This window comes from Loxodonta africana, chromosome 11 (genome assembly GCF_030014295.1).
Source record: "Loxodonta africana isolate mLoxAfr1 chromosome 11, mLoxAfr1.hap2, whole genome shotgun sequence".
In the NCBI taxonomy this organism is placed as follows: Eukaryota; Metazoa; Chordata; class Mammalia; order Proboscidea; family Elephantidae; genus Loxodonta; species Loxodonta africana.
Window position 1 is genome coordinate 15868711 of NC_087352.1, and position 15333 is coordinate 15884043.

General features: G+C 49.3%; 1 protein-coding gene across 1 annotated transcript in view; it reads right to left on the minus strand.

Moving 5' to 3' along the window:
• AP2A1 (adaptor related protein complex 2 subunit alpha 1) overlaps window positions 1-15333 on the minus strand; it is a 38409-nt gene that overhangs the window by 15016 nt on the left and 8060 nt on the right. Inside the window, exons 2-4 of the mRNA XM_064293950.1 lie at window positions 11873-11941; window positions 11615-11757; window positions 11262-11455 (exon numbers count right to left, since the gene is read on the minus strand). Coding sequence (XP_064150020.1) covers window positions 11262-11455; window positions 11615-11757; window positions 11873-11941 — 406 coding nt within the window. The remainder of the gene's footprint in view (window positions 1-11261; window positions 11456-11614; window positions 11758-11872; window positions 11942-15333) is intronic.

The window sequence follows — 15333 nt, forward strand, 5'->3', positions numbered from 1 at the left end:
GTTCTTTTGGCAGTCTATGGTATATTCAGTATTCTTCGCCAACACCACAATTCAAAGGTGTCAACTCTTCTTAGGTCTTCCTTATTCATTGTCCAGCTTTCACATGCATATGATGTGATTGAAAATACCATGGCTTGGGTCAAGCACACTTTAGTCTTTAGGGTGACATCTTTGCTCTTCAACACTTTGAAGAGGTCCTTTGCAGCAGATTTGCCCAATGCAATGTGTCTTTTGATTTCTTGACTGCTGCTTCCATGGCTGTTGATTGTGGATCCAAGTAAAATGAAATCCTTGACAACTTCAATCTTTTCTCCATTTATCAGGATGTTGCTCATTGGTCCAGTTGTGAGGATTTTTGTTTTCTTTATGTTGAGGTGTAATCCATACTGAAGGCTGTGGTCTTTGATCTTCATTAGTAAGTGCTTCAGGTCCTCCTCACTTTCAGCAAGCAAGGTTGTGTCATCTGCATAATGCCGGTTGTTAATGAGTCTTCCTCCAATCCTGATGCCCCATCTGACTTATATTGTTAAAGGCGCCCCCTGGCTGCTGAGTGGAGAATACACTATTGGGAGCACAGATGGAGAGAAGGAGAACCCTTTGGCATCTATTCTGATTCATGGCCACCCCACGTGTTACAGACTACAACTGCCCCATAGGGTTTTCTTGGCCGTGATCTTTACGAAAGCAGATTGCCTGGCCTTTCTCCCACGGCACTGCTGGGTGGGTTCAAACTGCCAACCTTTACGTTAGTAATTGAGAGCAAACCATTTGCGCCATCCAGGGACCTGAAGGAAGGCCAATGCAAGGGTCCAGGTGGGAGGCAATGGTGCCTCAGATGGGGTGGTGGCCGGGAAGGGGTGGGAAGAGGTTGGATTCCAGATGCATTATTTAGATCAAACCAATAGGGCATGCTGTTGAGCTGGATGAGGTTGCGGGTGGTAAAGAGATGAGACCAGGTGGCCCACGAGTTTCTGACTTGACCCACCTGGCAAACAGCAAAACCGTTTCCTGAGTGGGGGCCCAGGTGGATTGGGGGTGCTGTGCAGGGACCCTGGTTCAATACTGGACTCATAAACCTGTCGTGGACAAGTTAATTCAGACTTATAGCAACCCCACAGGACAGAGTAGAACTGCCCCATAGGGTTTCTTAGGCTGTAATCTTTACAGGCGCAGGTCAAACTGCTGACCTTTCAGTTAGCAGCCGAGAGCTTACGCGCTGCACCCAGGGGTCCTTATTGAACTTATAGAGTATGATATGTTTAGGAGACACCCAGGGGAGATATGGGTACAGGAATTCAGAGGAGTGGACGGGGCTCGCATCCGAGGCTGTGTGGCCTTCGGCAAGTGTCTTTTCCTCTCTGAGCCTCTGTTTGTCTTCTGTAGGATGGGAACCCTGCTCCCCTCTTCAGAGGTTAGGAAGCCCATCAGGCGCTGTGGTTGGCGGGATGACAGCCCTCAAAGATCCCCACGTCCTAATCCTCAGAACTTGTGAGTAGTTTTCATAAAGATCACGGCAATGGCAAAAGGGACTCTGCAGATGGGATTAAGTCAAGCCTCCTGAGATGTGGGAGATTCTCCTGGATTATTTGGGTGGGCCCAATGTCACCACAAAGGTTCTCATAAGAGGGAGGCCAGAGGGTCAGGGTCAGAGAAAGAGACATGAGGATGGAAATGGAGTCAGAAATTGGAAGATGCTACGCTGATGGCTTTGAAGATGGGGAAGGAATTTGGGCAGCCTCTAGAAGCTGGAAAAGGAAAGAGATTCTCCCCTGGAGCCTCCAAAAGGAACCAGCCCTGCCGACACTTTAATTTTACTTAGTGAAAATGATTTCAGACTTCTGACCTGCAGAATGGTCAGAGAATAAGTATATGTCGTTTTAAGCCACGGAGTCCCTGGGTGGTGCAAATGGTTCATGTGCTCGGCTGCTAACCGCAAAGTTGGAGGTTTGAGTCCACCCAGAAGCACCTCAGAAGAAAGGCCTGCTGATCTACTTCCAAAAAACCAGACATTGAAAACCCTGTGGAGCACAGTTCTAATCTGACACACATGGAGGACGTCATGAGTCAGAGCCAACTCAAGAGCAGCTGGTGGTGGTGGTGGTTTTAAGCCGTGAAGTCGGATCATTCGTCACAGCAGCCACAGGAAACTACACAGGCTCTTACCCAGCACAGGACCTGTGGCCAACAGATGTCCTATCAGGAAGAGTTGACTCGGTACCAAACCCAGTGCCGTCGAGCCAAGTCTGACTCATAGCGACCCTATGGGACAGAGCAGAACTGCCCCTTAGAGTTTCCAAGGAGCGCCTGGTGGATTCGAACTGCCGACCCTTTGGTTAGCAGCTGTAGCACTTAACCACTATGCCACCAGGGTTTCTGATTTGCCACCACGGTTTCTGATTCGGTACCAGGTGCTAGTATAATGAAAGGAGTCCCTAGGTGGCGCTAACGGGTAAGCCCTTGATTACTAATAGAAAGCCTGGCGATCTGAACCTATGCAGAGGCACCTCAGGAGAAAAGCCAGGCAATCTGCTTCAGAAAGGTCACAGCCTGGCAAACCCTGTGGAGCCAGTTCAACTCTGAGTCACCATGAGTCAGAACTGACTCGACTGCAACGGTTTTTTTAGTGTAATGAAGAGCGTGGAAGGTAATGGTATTCTAGAAAGTGCTCCCTGGGCTCTGGGGTCTGGGACACACCAGGCTTGAAGTTCTGACATGTGGGCTGTGGTTTTGGGGTAAGACACTGACCCTCTCTGATGGGAAATTTCCTCCTCAGGAAAATGAGGACCTTTGTAGGGTTTGGGGGATGAAGATGTGAGACTGTGTGTCAGAAACCGGCAGGACCTGGGGCACAGAGGAGGTGCCAGGGCCTGTCACATCCGCTCAGGCTGTGGCTCCCAGCACAGGGTATCCAAAAGATGCCGGCATAGGACACAGAGGAAAAGTCCTGACAGAAGAGACCTGCATGAGCAAAGACCAGGTGAGAAGAAGCTGAGTCTCACCGGCCGTGCTGGGAGATGCCAACTCCCACACCAGAGCGGGTCCGTTTCCCTCCAACAGCCAGGCAGAGAAGTGTTGGCAAAGCTGGGGACAGAGAAGCCCTCGTGTGCTGGGGGCGTGGAAATGAGAACAGGCCCTCAGGATGGAAACAGGGCCACCCTGGGGAAAGTTGCAGCTGGGTGTGGTGCAGAACAAGACCAGCAATTCTGCTCTTAGGCATGCCCCCTTGTGCTCAAAGGTGTCCACTGCCTGACTGACCAGTCTGACACTGAAACCAGCAAAAGGCCCGCCTATGAGACAATGCTCATTAATGTGGTGCTTGTACCGCAGCCCTCACAGATCATGTTTCACAAGCCCTTTACTCTGGGGCCAGCTCAGCTCTAAGTGCTTTTAATGGTTCTGTGTATTAATTCATTTTGCCCTCACCACAACTCTCTAAAAAAGGTGCAGCCTATTACCATCCCCATTTACAAATACAGAAGAGGACAACTGAATAAAAAGTGGAGTAAGAGCTATTTATCAGCTTGGTTAAGTTGAACAAAAATCGTGATACTCTTTAGGTCAAGTTTAAAGGTGCACTCTTTCGGGATGCATGTTGTTGTTGCTGGGTGCTGTCCAGTCAATTCCAACTCATAGCGACCCCATGTGACAGAGTGAACTGCCCCATAGGGTTTCCTAGGCTGTAATCATTTTTTTTTAATTGTGCTGTAAGTGAAAGTTTACAAATCAAGTCAGTCTCTCATACAAAAATTTATATACACTCTGCTATGTATTCCTAGTTGCTCTCCCCCAAGACAGCACACTCCTCCTCTCCACCCTATATTCCCATGTCCATTCAGCCAGCTTCTGTCCCCCTCTGCCTTCTCATCTCGCCTCCAGACAGGAGCTGCCCACATAGTCTCTTATGTCTACTTGAGCCAAGAAGCTCACTCCTCACCAGTATCATTTTCTGTCTTATAGTCTAGTCCCCGATCCATGTCTGAAGAGTTGGCTTTGGGAATGGTTCCAGTCTTGGGCTAATAGAAGGTCTGGGGACCATGACCTCCGGGTCCTTCTAGTCTCAGTCAGACGATTAAGTCTGGTCTTTTTACGAGAATTTAAGGTCTGCATCCCACGGCTCTCCTGCTCCATCAGGGATTCTCTGTTGTGTTACGTTTCAGGGCAGTCATTGGTTGTAGATGGGCACCATCTAGTTCTTCTGATCTCAGGCTGATGTAGTCTCTTATGTGGCCCTTTCTGTCTCTTGGGCTCATAATTACCTTGTGTCTTTGGTGTTCTTCATTCTCCTCTGGTCCGGGTGGGTTGAGGCCAATTGATGCATCTTAGATGGCTGCTTGCCAGCATTTAAGACCCCAGACACCACTCAGCAAAGTGTGATTAGGCTGTAATCTTTACAGAAGCTGTTATGGATTGAATTGTGTCCTCCAAAAATATGTGTTGTAGATCCTAACCCCTATCTCTATGGCTATAATACTATTTGGGAATGGGTTTTCTTTGCTCTGTTAATAAGGCAGTACTAGTGTAGGGTGTGTCTTGAGTCAATCACCTTTGAGATATAAACCAAGCAGAGATGGGGGAAGACAGACGCCAGACCACAGGAAGCTCACCAAGGAACAAGGACCTTCCCCCAGAGCCGACACAGAGAGCGAGCCTTCCCCTAGCGGTGCCCCGAATTCGGACTTCTAGCCTCCTAAACTGTGAGAAAATAAATTTCTATTTGTTAAAGCCGCTCACTGTAGTATTACTGTTATAGCGGCACTAGGCAACTGAGACAGAAGCATATCACCAGGTCTTTTTCCTGCGGAGCCGCTAGGTGGGTATGAACCACCAACCTTTCGGTCAGCAGCTGAGCACTTAACCGCTGTGCCACCAGGGCTCCTAGGGATCCATACCCAGGTTTCAAAGGACAGGGGTAATAACCACCAAGATGAGGGTACTGGGGAGCGAGGAGGGGGAGATCAAGGGATTAATTGGGGGACATGAAGGGGCAATTCAACTGTTAACTGTTTTGTTTTTTTTTCCTTAAAATTAAGATACTTGGTCTTTTCTTAAAAAAAGAAAATGAAACGTGATACCCTATGACACAGCAATTCCACTCCTAGGTATACACACGAGAGAAATGAAAACAGGTGTCCCAACAGAAACTTGTACACCAATGTTCAGGGCAGCACTATTCACAAGAGCCAAAAGGTGGAAACCACCCAGCAGACAACAGACAAATGTGGTCTATCCATATAAACCGAGCAGAGATGGGGGAAGATAGATGCCAGGCCACGTGAAGATGAGCAAGGAGCCAAAATGTGGTCTGTTCATACTATGGAATAGCACTCAGCCATAAAAAGAAGTGTAGTCCTGATGGAAGCCACAACATGGATGAACCTAGAAAACATTACTGAATGAAAGAAGCCAGACTCAAAATATTACATGATCCCATTTATATGAAATGCCCAGAACAGGTAAATCCATAGAGACAGAAAGTAGATTTGTGGTTGCCAGGAGCTTGGGGAAGGGGGAAATAGGGAGTGACTGCATGATGCATGAATTACTTAATATGGCCCTTCTAGCCATTTATGGTCTTGTGACTCCCACAAAATGACCGTGTAGGACTATTCAAACAAAGTACTTCTGGCCCACCAAGGGGACTGGAAAGCTCGCTAACAATGCAAATAAGGTACATGGAACCCTTGTGGGAGCATGCAAATAAGCTGTATGGAACCCTAACAAGGGGATTGGTCGATTTTGCCATCCTGCTAGGCTTAAAGAGTGCCAATCTCAGAAGTGGAGAGGCGGACCTCACTACCACCAAGAAAAGCCAAGAGTGGTGAGCATCCTTTGAACCCAGAGTCCCTGTGCTAAGAACCTCCTACACCCAGGAGACAGAGAGAGAGAGAGAGAGAGAGCTGTAATACCGGAGATGGTTAGAAGCAGCAGCAAGCATGGCCTAGACACAGTTGCAGCAAGACCAGGAGACCAGCATGAGATGGTATGGTGGGCTTCCTGGCCCGCAGAGTGAAGTGGCTACAGTAGGTATGCTGACCCACAGAGCAAGGGAGCTGAGTGTCTCTGGGCAGGAGGTTTCCTGGTGGAGTAGGGTACCTCTGGGCACTTACTGGAGGAGCTATACAGCTTTATAACACTTGCCCGAGCAGGGCAGAGGCCAGGCTGAGGGGCTGAGAGCCGAGAGAGAGGCCTGCCTGCCAGAAAGCTGCCCTGACAGAAAACCTGTATCCTGAGTGTTCCTGAACCTGAATTGTAAACTGTTACTCCCCTCATAAACCCCAGAAGTGGAGTATGGTCTGTGAATTCTGTATGGCCACTGCAAGAAGTTATCAAACCCAGCAGAGAAGTAGAGAGCACCTTGGGAGGGATGGCTGGTGTCAGAATTGGTAAAAAGGTTGGAGAGAGGAGGTATGTCTGCCCTCAGCCTCATAGGAATCAGCCTTGGGCTGTTGATCTTGACTCTCTCTTCTCCCCTGTGTGAAGTTAGAGGAGGAAGTCTGATGCCGACACACCATTTTTAAAGACTGCTAATGAGTACAGAATTTCTTTTTGGGGGAGATGGAATATTCCAGAATTAGACACTGGTGATGAGTGATCAACCTTGTGGGTATACTAAAAACCACTGAACTGTACACTTTAAAATGGTCAAAATGGTGAGTTTTATGTCAGGAGAATTTTATCTGAAATACAAAAAAATTGAGTCCCTGCATGGCACAAACGGTTAAGTGCTAGATTACTAGCCAAAAGATTAGCAGTTCGAACCCACCCAGAGGTGCCTTGGAAGTCAGGCCTAGCAATCTGCTTCCGAAAGGTCACAGCCTTGAAAATCCTATGGAGCAGTTCTACTTTGCACACATGGAGTTGCCATGAGTCAGAATTGACTTGCCAGCAACTAAAAACAACAAGAAGCCCTGGTGGCACAGTGGTTACACGCTCGGCTGCTAACTGAAAGGTCAGCAGTTCAAACCCACCAGTCAATCCAGAGGAGAAAAGACCTGGTGGTCTGCTCCCCTAAAGATTACACCCTAGGAAACCCTATGGGGCAGTTCTGCTGTCCTATAGGGTCCACTATGAGTCAGAATCAGCTCGATGGCACACAACAACAGGAATCAGAAACACTGTCTTTGTGTCCACATAAAAAATAAAAAATCTACCTTAAGACAGGGATTGGAGTGGAGTATGGGACAGAAAATGATACTGGTAAAGACTGAGCTTCTTGGATAAAGTAGACACATGAGACTATGTGGGCAGCTCCTGTCTGGAGAGATGAGTGGGCAGAGGGGGTCAGAAGCTGCCCGAATGGACACAAAAATAGAGAGTGGAGGGAAGGAGTAGGCTGTCTTATTAGAGCGAGAGCAACTAAGAGTATATAACAAGGTGTATATAAATTTTTGTTTGAGAGACGGACTTGATTTGTAAGCTTTCACTTAAAGCACAGTTAAAAAAAAAAAAAATCTACCTTAAAAAAAGAAGTTTCATTTCCCGAGTCACGGCCAAGGACAAGTTTCCAGCACTGGGAGCCCTCCTGGCTCTGTGACTTTGGCAGGGCACTGACGCCTCCATAGCCATTCCGCTTTGTGAGATGGGGACGGTGTCTCCCACGTTCACTCTCTGTCCTCAGTCCTCAGAGGAGCCAAGTTCCTCCCCCTTGGAAAGGCCGGTGACCTCTGTCCTACCCAAGCTGATGGTGACTCCCTGTCCTCATCTTCAAGCAACTGTCAGCAGTGTTTGACACGCTGACCACTCCCTCCTCCTCCTCCTCCTCTGAGAACATTTTTTCTCTGTTTCTGAGTCATGGCCTGTTCCTAAATTTCCTCCCCATCCCTGCACACTCTTCCCATCTGCCACCAGGCCTCCACACGCTGGCCACGCCAGGCCTCAGCCTGCCTGCTTCGCTTTGCTGCTGACACCCTCCCTGAGGGATTTCAGCAGCCCATGCCTTGATTCACCAGCTGTTCCTGCGCCGTCAGATATGGAGGCCACCGGCCACATGTGGCTACTGAGCGCTTGAACGAGGCTAGTCTGAATGGAGATGCACTGTACATGTAAGACACCCGCCGATTTCTAAGACTTCACACAAGAAAAGGAGTCCCCAGGTAGTTAACCAAAAGGTTGGTGCTTCAAATCCATCCAGAGGTGCCTTGGAAGAAAGGCTTGGCAATATACTTCTGAAAAATCAGCCACTGAAGACCCTATGGGGCACAGTTCTGCTCTGACGCGGGGTCGCCATGAGTCAGAATTGACTCCATGGCAACTGGTACTGCCTGCTCACTAAGGCTCTCTTCGGCTATGTCTACACTACTGTCAAACCAAACCACTTCATTTTTCAAAACTCCAATTTTATTTTCCATTCCTTTTTTCAAATCTGCTTGCAGTCTACTCATATTTTGAAGCCTTTTCTTGAAAACGTATTAAACATACTTATTTTACATTCTGTGTCTAAGAGTTCCAACATCTAAATTATTTTCTGTTTGATGTCTGCTGGTTCTCCCTCATGGTGCCTAGCTTCCTTATATTTAGTGATTTTTAACTGTGAACTACTCATGTCATTTGGAGCTTCATCTGTGGAAACCACTGAGGACTGCGGGGAAAGTGGGTTTCCCCAGAGAAGGACTGTGTTTGCTTCCGTCAGGTGCTGGGATATGGCTGCTTTGGATCACTTAAAACTAAAGCTTAGGGTAAGGATTTCTGGATAGCCCAGGTAGGGTAAATTCTGATTGAAAACCAGTGTGAGGGCTGGCCTGTGCCAAGGTTCAAGACAGGTACGTAATTTTGCTTCCAGTCCCCAAGGGTGTTTATTTCTAGGTCACACTTACTTTGAAGTGTGACCTTCTGGAACCTCTTCCTTAGGCAAGCTTTGTCTTCTGTTCCCAGAAGCTGTGAGGCCCCAAAGTCAATATCCAGGTTCACCCAGTTAGCAAATGCCCTCCAAGCAAAACCTGGCTACGTTGCCTGCTTATCTCCTTGTGTGCTGGCCTCCTCTTAGCTTGTGGCCCGTATGCGCCTTATTTTCCTTCTAGCTCATGAATACATTGGAGAATACTACCTTTTCTCTTTTATCTAACCTCTATAGTTAGGTTGCAGCGAGGGCGTCAGTCCAGGTACCATATTGCCATAAATAGAAGTTCACATTCACCAACAACAGGCAGGGTGATGTTAAAATCGAAATTTAACGTATCATTCATCTGCTTAGAACACACCAATCCACATTCCATTACAATCAGAATAAAACCCACATTCTCTTCATTTTCTCTTTTGTTCACTGCACACCAGCCACAGAGGCTTTCTCTTGGTTCCTTGAACACAGAAACTCATGCCCATCACAAGGCCTCTGCGCTTGTTGCTCCTTTGCTTGGGACGCACTCTCTCCATTATCTTCAACTGCCTACCTTCTCATCAATCCAATCGCAAATTACCCATCACCTCCTGGGAGAGGCCCTCTCTGACTAGCCATCTGAGTAGCTCCCTCTCCCCCTCCTACCACCTACTACCCTGTTTTATTTTCTTCAGAGCATTTGTCATGGTCTAAACTCATCTTCCCCGGTGGTGCAGTGGCTAAAGTGCTCAGCTGCTAATCAAAAGGTTGGAGGTTCAAACCCACCAGCCGCTCTGCAGGAGAAAGGTGTGGCAGTCTACACCCGTAAAGATTACAACCTTGGAAACCCTATTAGACAGTTCTACCCTGTTCTACGATTGTGAGGATGGTACAGGACCAGGCAGTGTTTCATTCTGTTGTACACAGAGTCGCTTTGAGTCGGAATTGATTTGATGGCACCTAACAACAACACCGGAAACCCTGGTGGCGTAGTGGTTAAGTGCTATGGCTGTTAACAAAAGGGTTGGCCGTTTGAATCCACCAGGTGCTCCTTGGAAACTCTATGGGGCAGTTCTACTCTGTCCTATAGGGTCGCTATGAGTCACAATCGACTCGACGGCACTGGGTTTCGTTTTGGGGTTTTAACAACACCGCCACCACCCTGTCCTAAGGTCACTGTGAGTTGGAAACAACTTGATGGCAATGGGTACCTTAACAAGCAATGGTTAAGTGTTCTGCTGTTAACTGAAAGGTTGGAGGCTGGAACTCGTTCAGTGGCTCCACAGGAGAAAGAGCTGGCAATCTGATCCCGTAACGATTAAAAAAAAAAAAATTACAGGCTAGGAAATCCTATAGGGCAGTTGTACTCTGTCACATGGGGCTGCTGAGTCAGAATTGACTCGATGGCATCCAACAACAACAAATCATCTTACTTCTTTGCTTATGTGTTCCCTGTTTGTGTGTTCCCCCACCACAGGTCAGCTCCCTTAGGGTGAACTCAACAGGGTCTTTGCTGCTCACTACTGCCTCCCTGTGGCCAGAACAGTACCTGGCACATTGTAGATGCTCAAGAAATATTTGCTGAAATGTCTTTCTGCCCCCGGACGATCCCATGGGCTGACGTACTGCCCTCCATGCCCCTCCCCTTTCCATGGCCAAGTATTACTCCTCATTCAGGTCTCAGTCCAATGCCACTTCCTCTGGGAAGTCTTCCCTGATCCCTCAGGCTTGGTCAGGCACACCTACTAAATATCCTGATATGCCCCTGTACCTTATAGTATGAACAGCTCTGGTGGTACAATGGTTAAGTGCTCAGCTGCTAACTGAAAGGTCGGCAGTTTGAGCCCAGCCAGCAGCTCTGTGGGAGAAAAGACCTAGAGATCTACTCCCTTAAAGATTACAGTCTAGGAAACCCTATGGGGAGGTTCTACTCTGTAATATAGGGTCACCATGAGTTGGAATCAACTTGACAACACCCAACAATGACAACTTCATAGCATGGATTGAAGAGAGTAATTATACATTTCATCCTGAAGCGATTTGATCGACGTGTATCTCCCACCCTGGACTATGAACTCTGAGAAGGTGATGAGTTTGACAATGACGTTGCCACCAATATCATCAACATAGATGCTGACCTTTAGTCAGCACAGTGCCTGGCACATAGTAGGTGCTCGATAAACAATGTTTGTTGAGTGAATGAATAGCAGTGGTTCTGGAGAGCTGCCACCAACATAACTTAAGGTTATCACCTACTTTGTACTAGGCATCAAAGGCCTGTCAGTCAGACACTCGTCCCCCAGGCTTTGTTGGGTGGCTGCAGTAGCTCAGTGGCAGCACCCAGCCCCAAGCTGGGAGACCCTGGGCAGGCGACACAACCTCTCTGAGCTTCAAATTTGGCTGGTCCATACCCACCCCCTCCCCATCTGCTAGGTCCCCAGTGCCTCACCCGGCCACCAGAATGCGGGGGATGTCGGCAGCAAAGGCCTCGCCCATCTCACGGCTGCCCACGTTGGCGATACAGTGCAGGGCCAGGCACATGAAGGTGGGGTTGCGGCTTGCCAGGTCATTCTTGATGGCGTTGTTGATGAGCCGGATAAGCTCAGAGTTTGAGTTCACCAGCACTGAGATGAATAGGTAACCCTGGGTGGGGCGGGGAGAAGGTGGTGGGCTGGGAGCCTTGTGGCTATGTGACCCGAGACCCCAGTGCTCCTCCCTCAGACCCAGGAGTCTGGGCCCCTGAACTCCTCCTCCCTCAGACCCAGGAGCCCAGTTCCCCGGGTTCCTCCTCCCCAAACTCACTATCTGCTTCTCTGTGTACTTGTTGGAGCTAAGTAGGTTCACAGCCTCCATGTGACCAAAGTCAATGTCATGGCCAAGCAGGAAGATGAAGAGCAGTTTGCACACATATTTTTTCTTACTATAGCCATCCAAAGCTTTGTCCCCTGAGCCAGAGAGAAAAAGGGAGGCAATGAGGAAGAACCATACCTACGAATTGCAGAAGTTCAGGTCACCAACTGCCTCCTCCCTCAGACACAGGAGTCTGGGTCCACAACCTACCTTTGAACTTGGAGCGGATGTTGGCCAATTCTTTGTTGATTCTCTTAATCTCTGCTTCCTTGCTCTTACCTAGGGAGAGAAGGCAAGGAACAGGGTGAGGTCCCAGGCTCGGCCTGGCCAGCTGGAAGGGCAGATTCTCCCACCCTTGGGCCCTGAGGCTCCTGTCTGGAGCAGGGGCTTCAGGGCATGCTGACGTGTCTCTCTGACCCCTACATCCAAGCACAGAAGCCCACCCCACACTTCTAGGCTCTCCCGGACTCTCTCGCTCTCCCCTCCATGGCCCCTGAACAGTGGGACATCTGTGGGGCTCCCTGCCCACAATCCCCATGACCTGCCAAATCTCTAGACCCCAAGACAGATCAGGTCTGCCATGTTCTACCATAGATCCCAGCACAGGGCATGCCCCAAGTGGTCCCCAATAAGTATGTGACCAATGAATAAGTGAGGAGCTCAGCCGCCTTCTGGCCACCCTCATCCCTACCACATCCTCACTGAGTGCAGCACCTCCCCCAAATCTGCTCTTCCCCGGGTCCTTCATCCCACGAAGGTCCCATAATCTTTTCATCACTGGGTAAACCCTTGGGTGCTGTCCTCATCCCCTCCTCCCTATGGCCCTGGCCTCGTCCTCTCCTGCTGGCCCACTGCCCCACCTCCACCCCATGTACTGGCCACTACTCCCTGCCCAGCTTGTCTGTTTGGGACAGTCTGATTCCTCTGAAAAGCTCTGCTTCTGGAGGACTCTACAGAGTTTTCCCTGACCATGTTGCAGGCAGGCCCCGTGTCCCTCTGTGTTTCCCCAATGCCTGCTGCACTCCATGGGGACACGGGTCAACCAGTGACAGGGCTCAGTGCCCTCGCTGCTGGCCAGAGGATGTCCCCCCTCAAGTGCCCCGACAGGGTCTGCCCTTCTCTCAGCTCCTCCGCACAGTTGTAAGGGTCAAAGACACACCAGATATAGAAGACAGAGTTAAAATATCTCATGAAAAAAATTTTTACTTCAGATGTCCTGGATTACATTATTAAGATTAATTCCACCTGTCTCTTTTCAGTCTTTTTTTTGTAATGTGAATACAACAGAAGTTAGACGTACACGTGGTTCTTTTCACAAGAGCCAAAAGGTGGAAACCAGCTAAATGCCCACCCAGAGGTGTGTAAACACAACGTGCCATATACATGCAATGGAACACTATGCAGCATAAAGGGACACAAGTCCTGATGCGTGCCACAGCATGGGTGAACCCTGACAACGTCATGCTGAGCGAAGTCAGCCACCAAAGGACAAATACTGTATGATCTCACTTAAATGAAATAAGCAAACATACATTGACCTAAAGGAGCCTTGGTGGCACAGTGGTTAAGTGCTAGGCTGCTAACCAAAAGGCTGGAGGTTCAAACCCACCCCGCAGCTCCGTGGGAGAAAAGACCTGGTGATCTACTCCCTTAAAGACAGCAGGCTAGGAAACCCTATGGGGCGGTTCCACTCTGTCACATGGGGTTGCGGTGAGTCAGAATCGCCAGCACCTGACGACAACATAGACACCACAGTTTAATAGTTATCGGGGGTGGGAGGGAGAGTTTCTGTTTGGGGGCACTGAGTGTAGGTTAACGGTGCTGGGATATCTCGAAAAGGATGATAAAGGTGTTACAACATGAAGAATGTAATCAACATGGAATTGGGAATCTGGGAGCTGTGCTGGCAGACGTTTTAGCCTATACTTTTACAATGAACAAAAATTACGTGTGTTAAGGGTGGCCATCTGGCAGCACAAGCCTGTTGCCATCGAGAGGATCCCGGCTCACAGCGACCCTACAGGGCAGAGTAGAACTGCACCATAGGGCTTCCAAGGCTGTACATCTTTATGGAAGCAGACTGCTATACCTTTCTCCTGTGGGGCAGCTTGTGGGTTCAAACTGCCGACCTTTTGATTAGTAGCTGAGCGCTTTAACTGCTGCGTCACCAGGGCTCCTCATGCATGACATTATGCATCTGTCAAAACCCATAGGGCCCTACAACGCAAAGAGCAAACCTAATGGGAAGTATGGATGTTAGTTAATAACAATGTATCAACATGGGTTAGTCCATTGTAACAAATGAACCAGGGGAATACAAAGGGTTAGTAACAGGCGAAACAACCTGCAGGGATACATGGGAATGCTCTGTAATTCTGTACAATTTTTCTGTAAACCTAAAACTGCTCTAAAAAATAAAGCCTACTGAAAAAAATGAGCTGTGGGGCACACTCTTATTTTGATTGGACAGTGTCACCTCTGGCCTCTTCTGGGCTGCCATTCTGCCTGTTACCTCCCTTAATGCACATTAACGGCTGCCTGGTTCAGCTTCGAAAGGTCCCCGTGTGGCGCAAACAGTTTGCACTCAACTACTAACCAAGAGGCCAGATGGCCAAAGCCACCCCGCGGCTCTGCAGAAGAAAGGCCTGGTGTCTGCTTCCGTAAAGCTCACAGCCGAGAAAACCCAATGGTGCTTGTTCACCATCAGTCAGAACTGACTCGACAGCAACAGGTTTTGGGTTTTTTTTTTGGTTTTTGCCCAGAAGGGACCGGGAGCCCCTTGAGGGCAGGGCCAGGGTCTTCTGTGGGTAGCAACAGCCACAGTTGCTCGGTGTGCCAGGGGCTTACTAAACGAAAGCCAGGAGCTTGGCAATGGGGTGAAGACATGCATGAACCACCTTAAGAAGCTCAGGGATCCACTTCACGTCCCCAGCAAGGGGTGACGGCCTGAGGATGAATGCTGGTGATGTTGGTGGTCTGGAGAAGTCTCGGGGCTTGCATTGCAGAGTCGTTACTTTCGAGATGGGGGCAGTTTTCTTTGGCTTGTGTGGTCTCAGAGGCTGTTGGATCCTTCATTTATTAGTTACATCTTCCAGACACCCAGCGGGCCAGGCTGGAGAGGGCATAACTGGGCTCCCAGGACCCAGGAGGCAGACCTGGAACTATGATCTGCCCGGGGGGCCTCTTGGCCCAGTGGGGGGCAGGCAGTACCCAGTCAGCCAGTCCAGGGTGAGCTCTGCAGGACCGAGGTGGCCCCAGGCCATGCCTCAGTGGGAGGCCTCAGAGAGGGGACATTTGAGGAGAGCCTTGAAAGATAAGGACAGTTCAGCAGCCCAGGCATCCAACCTGAAGCCGCATGCAAGAGTGCCTGCCCAGGAGTCAGGACAGTGCCTCCCTCTGGGACAGGACAGGAGGGAACCAGGGAGGGGCCTAACCTGGGTAACCACTGAGTGCTTCCACTTCTTGCCTTAACCCTTTCGTGCCCAGTGGTACACACAGTGACCATGAACTTTTTCACCTCTGGGGTTTACTGGGAAGCTGCTGTACCACCCAGAGAGAATGCTGCCACAAGGTAGGGGGGCCTTTACGACTATTTGAAATCAAAGAAATGAGAGTGTGCTGCAAATTACTGTTTTACAGGGTATTGTACGAGGTGTCTGAATTTCTGGCAG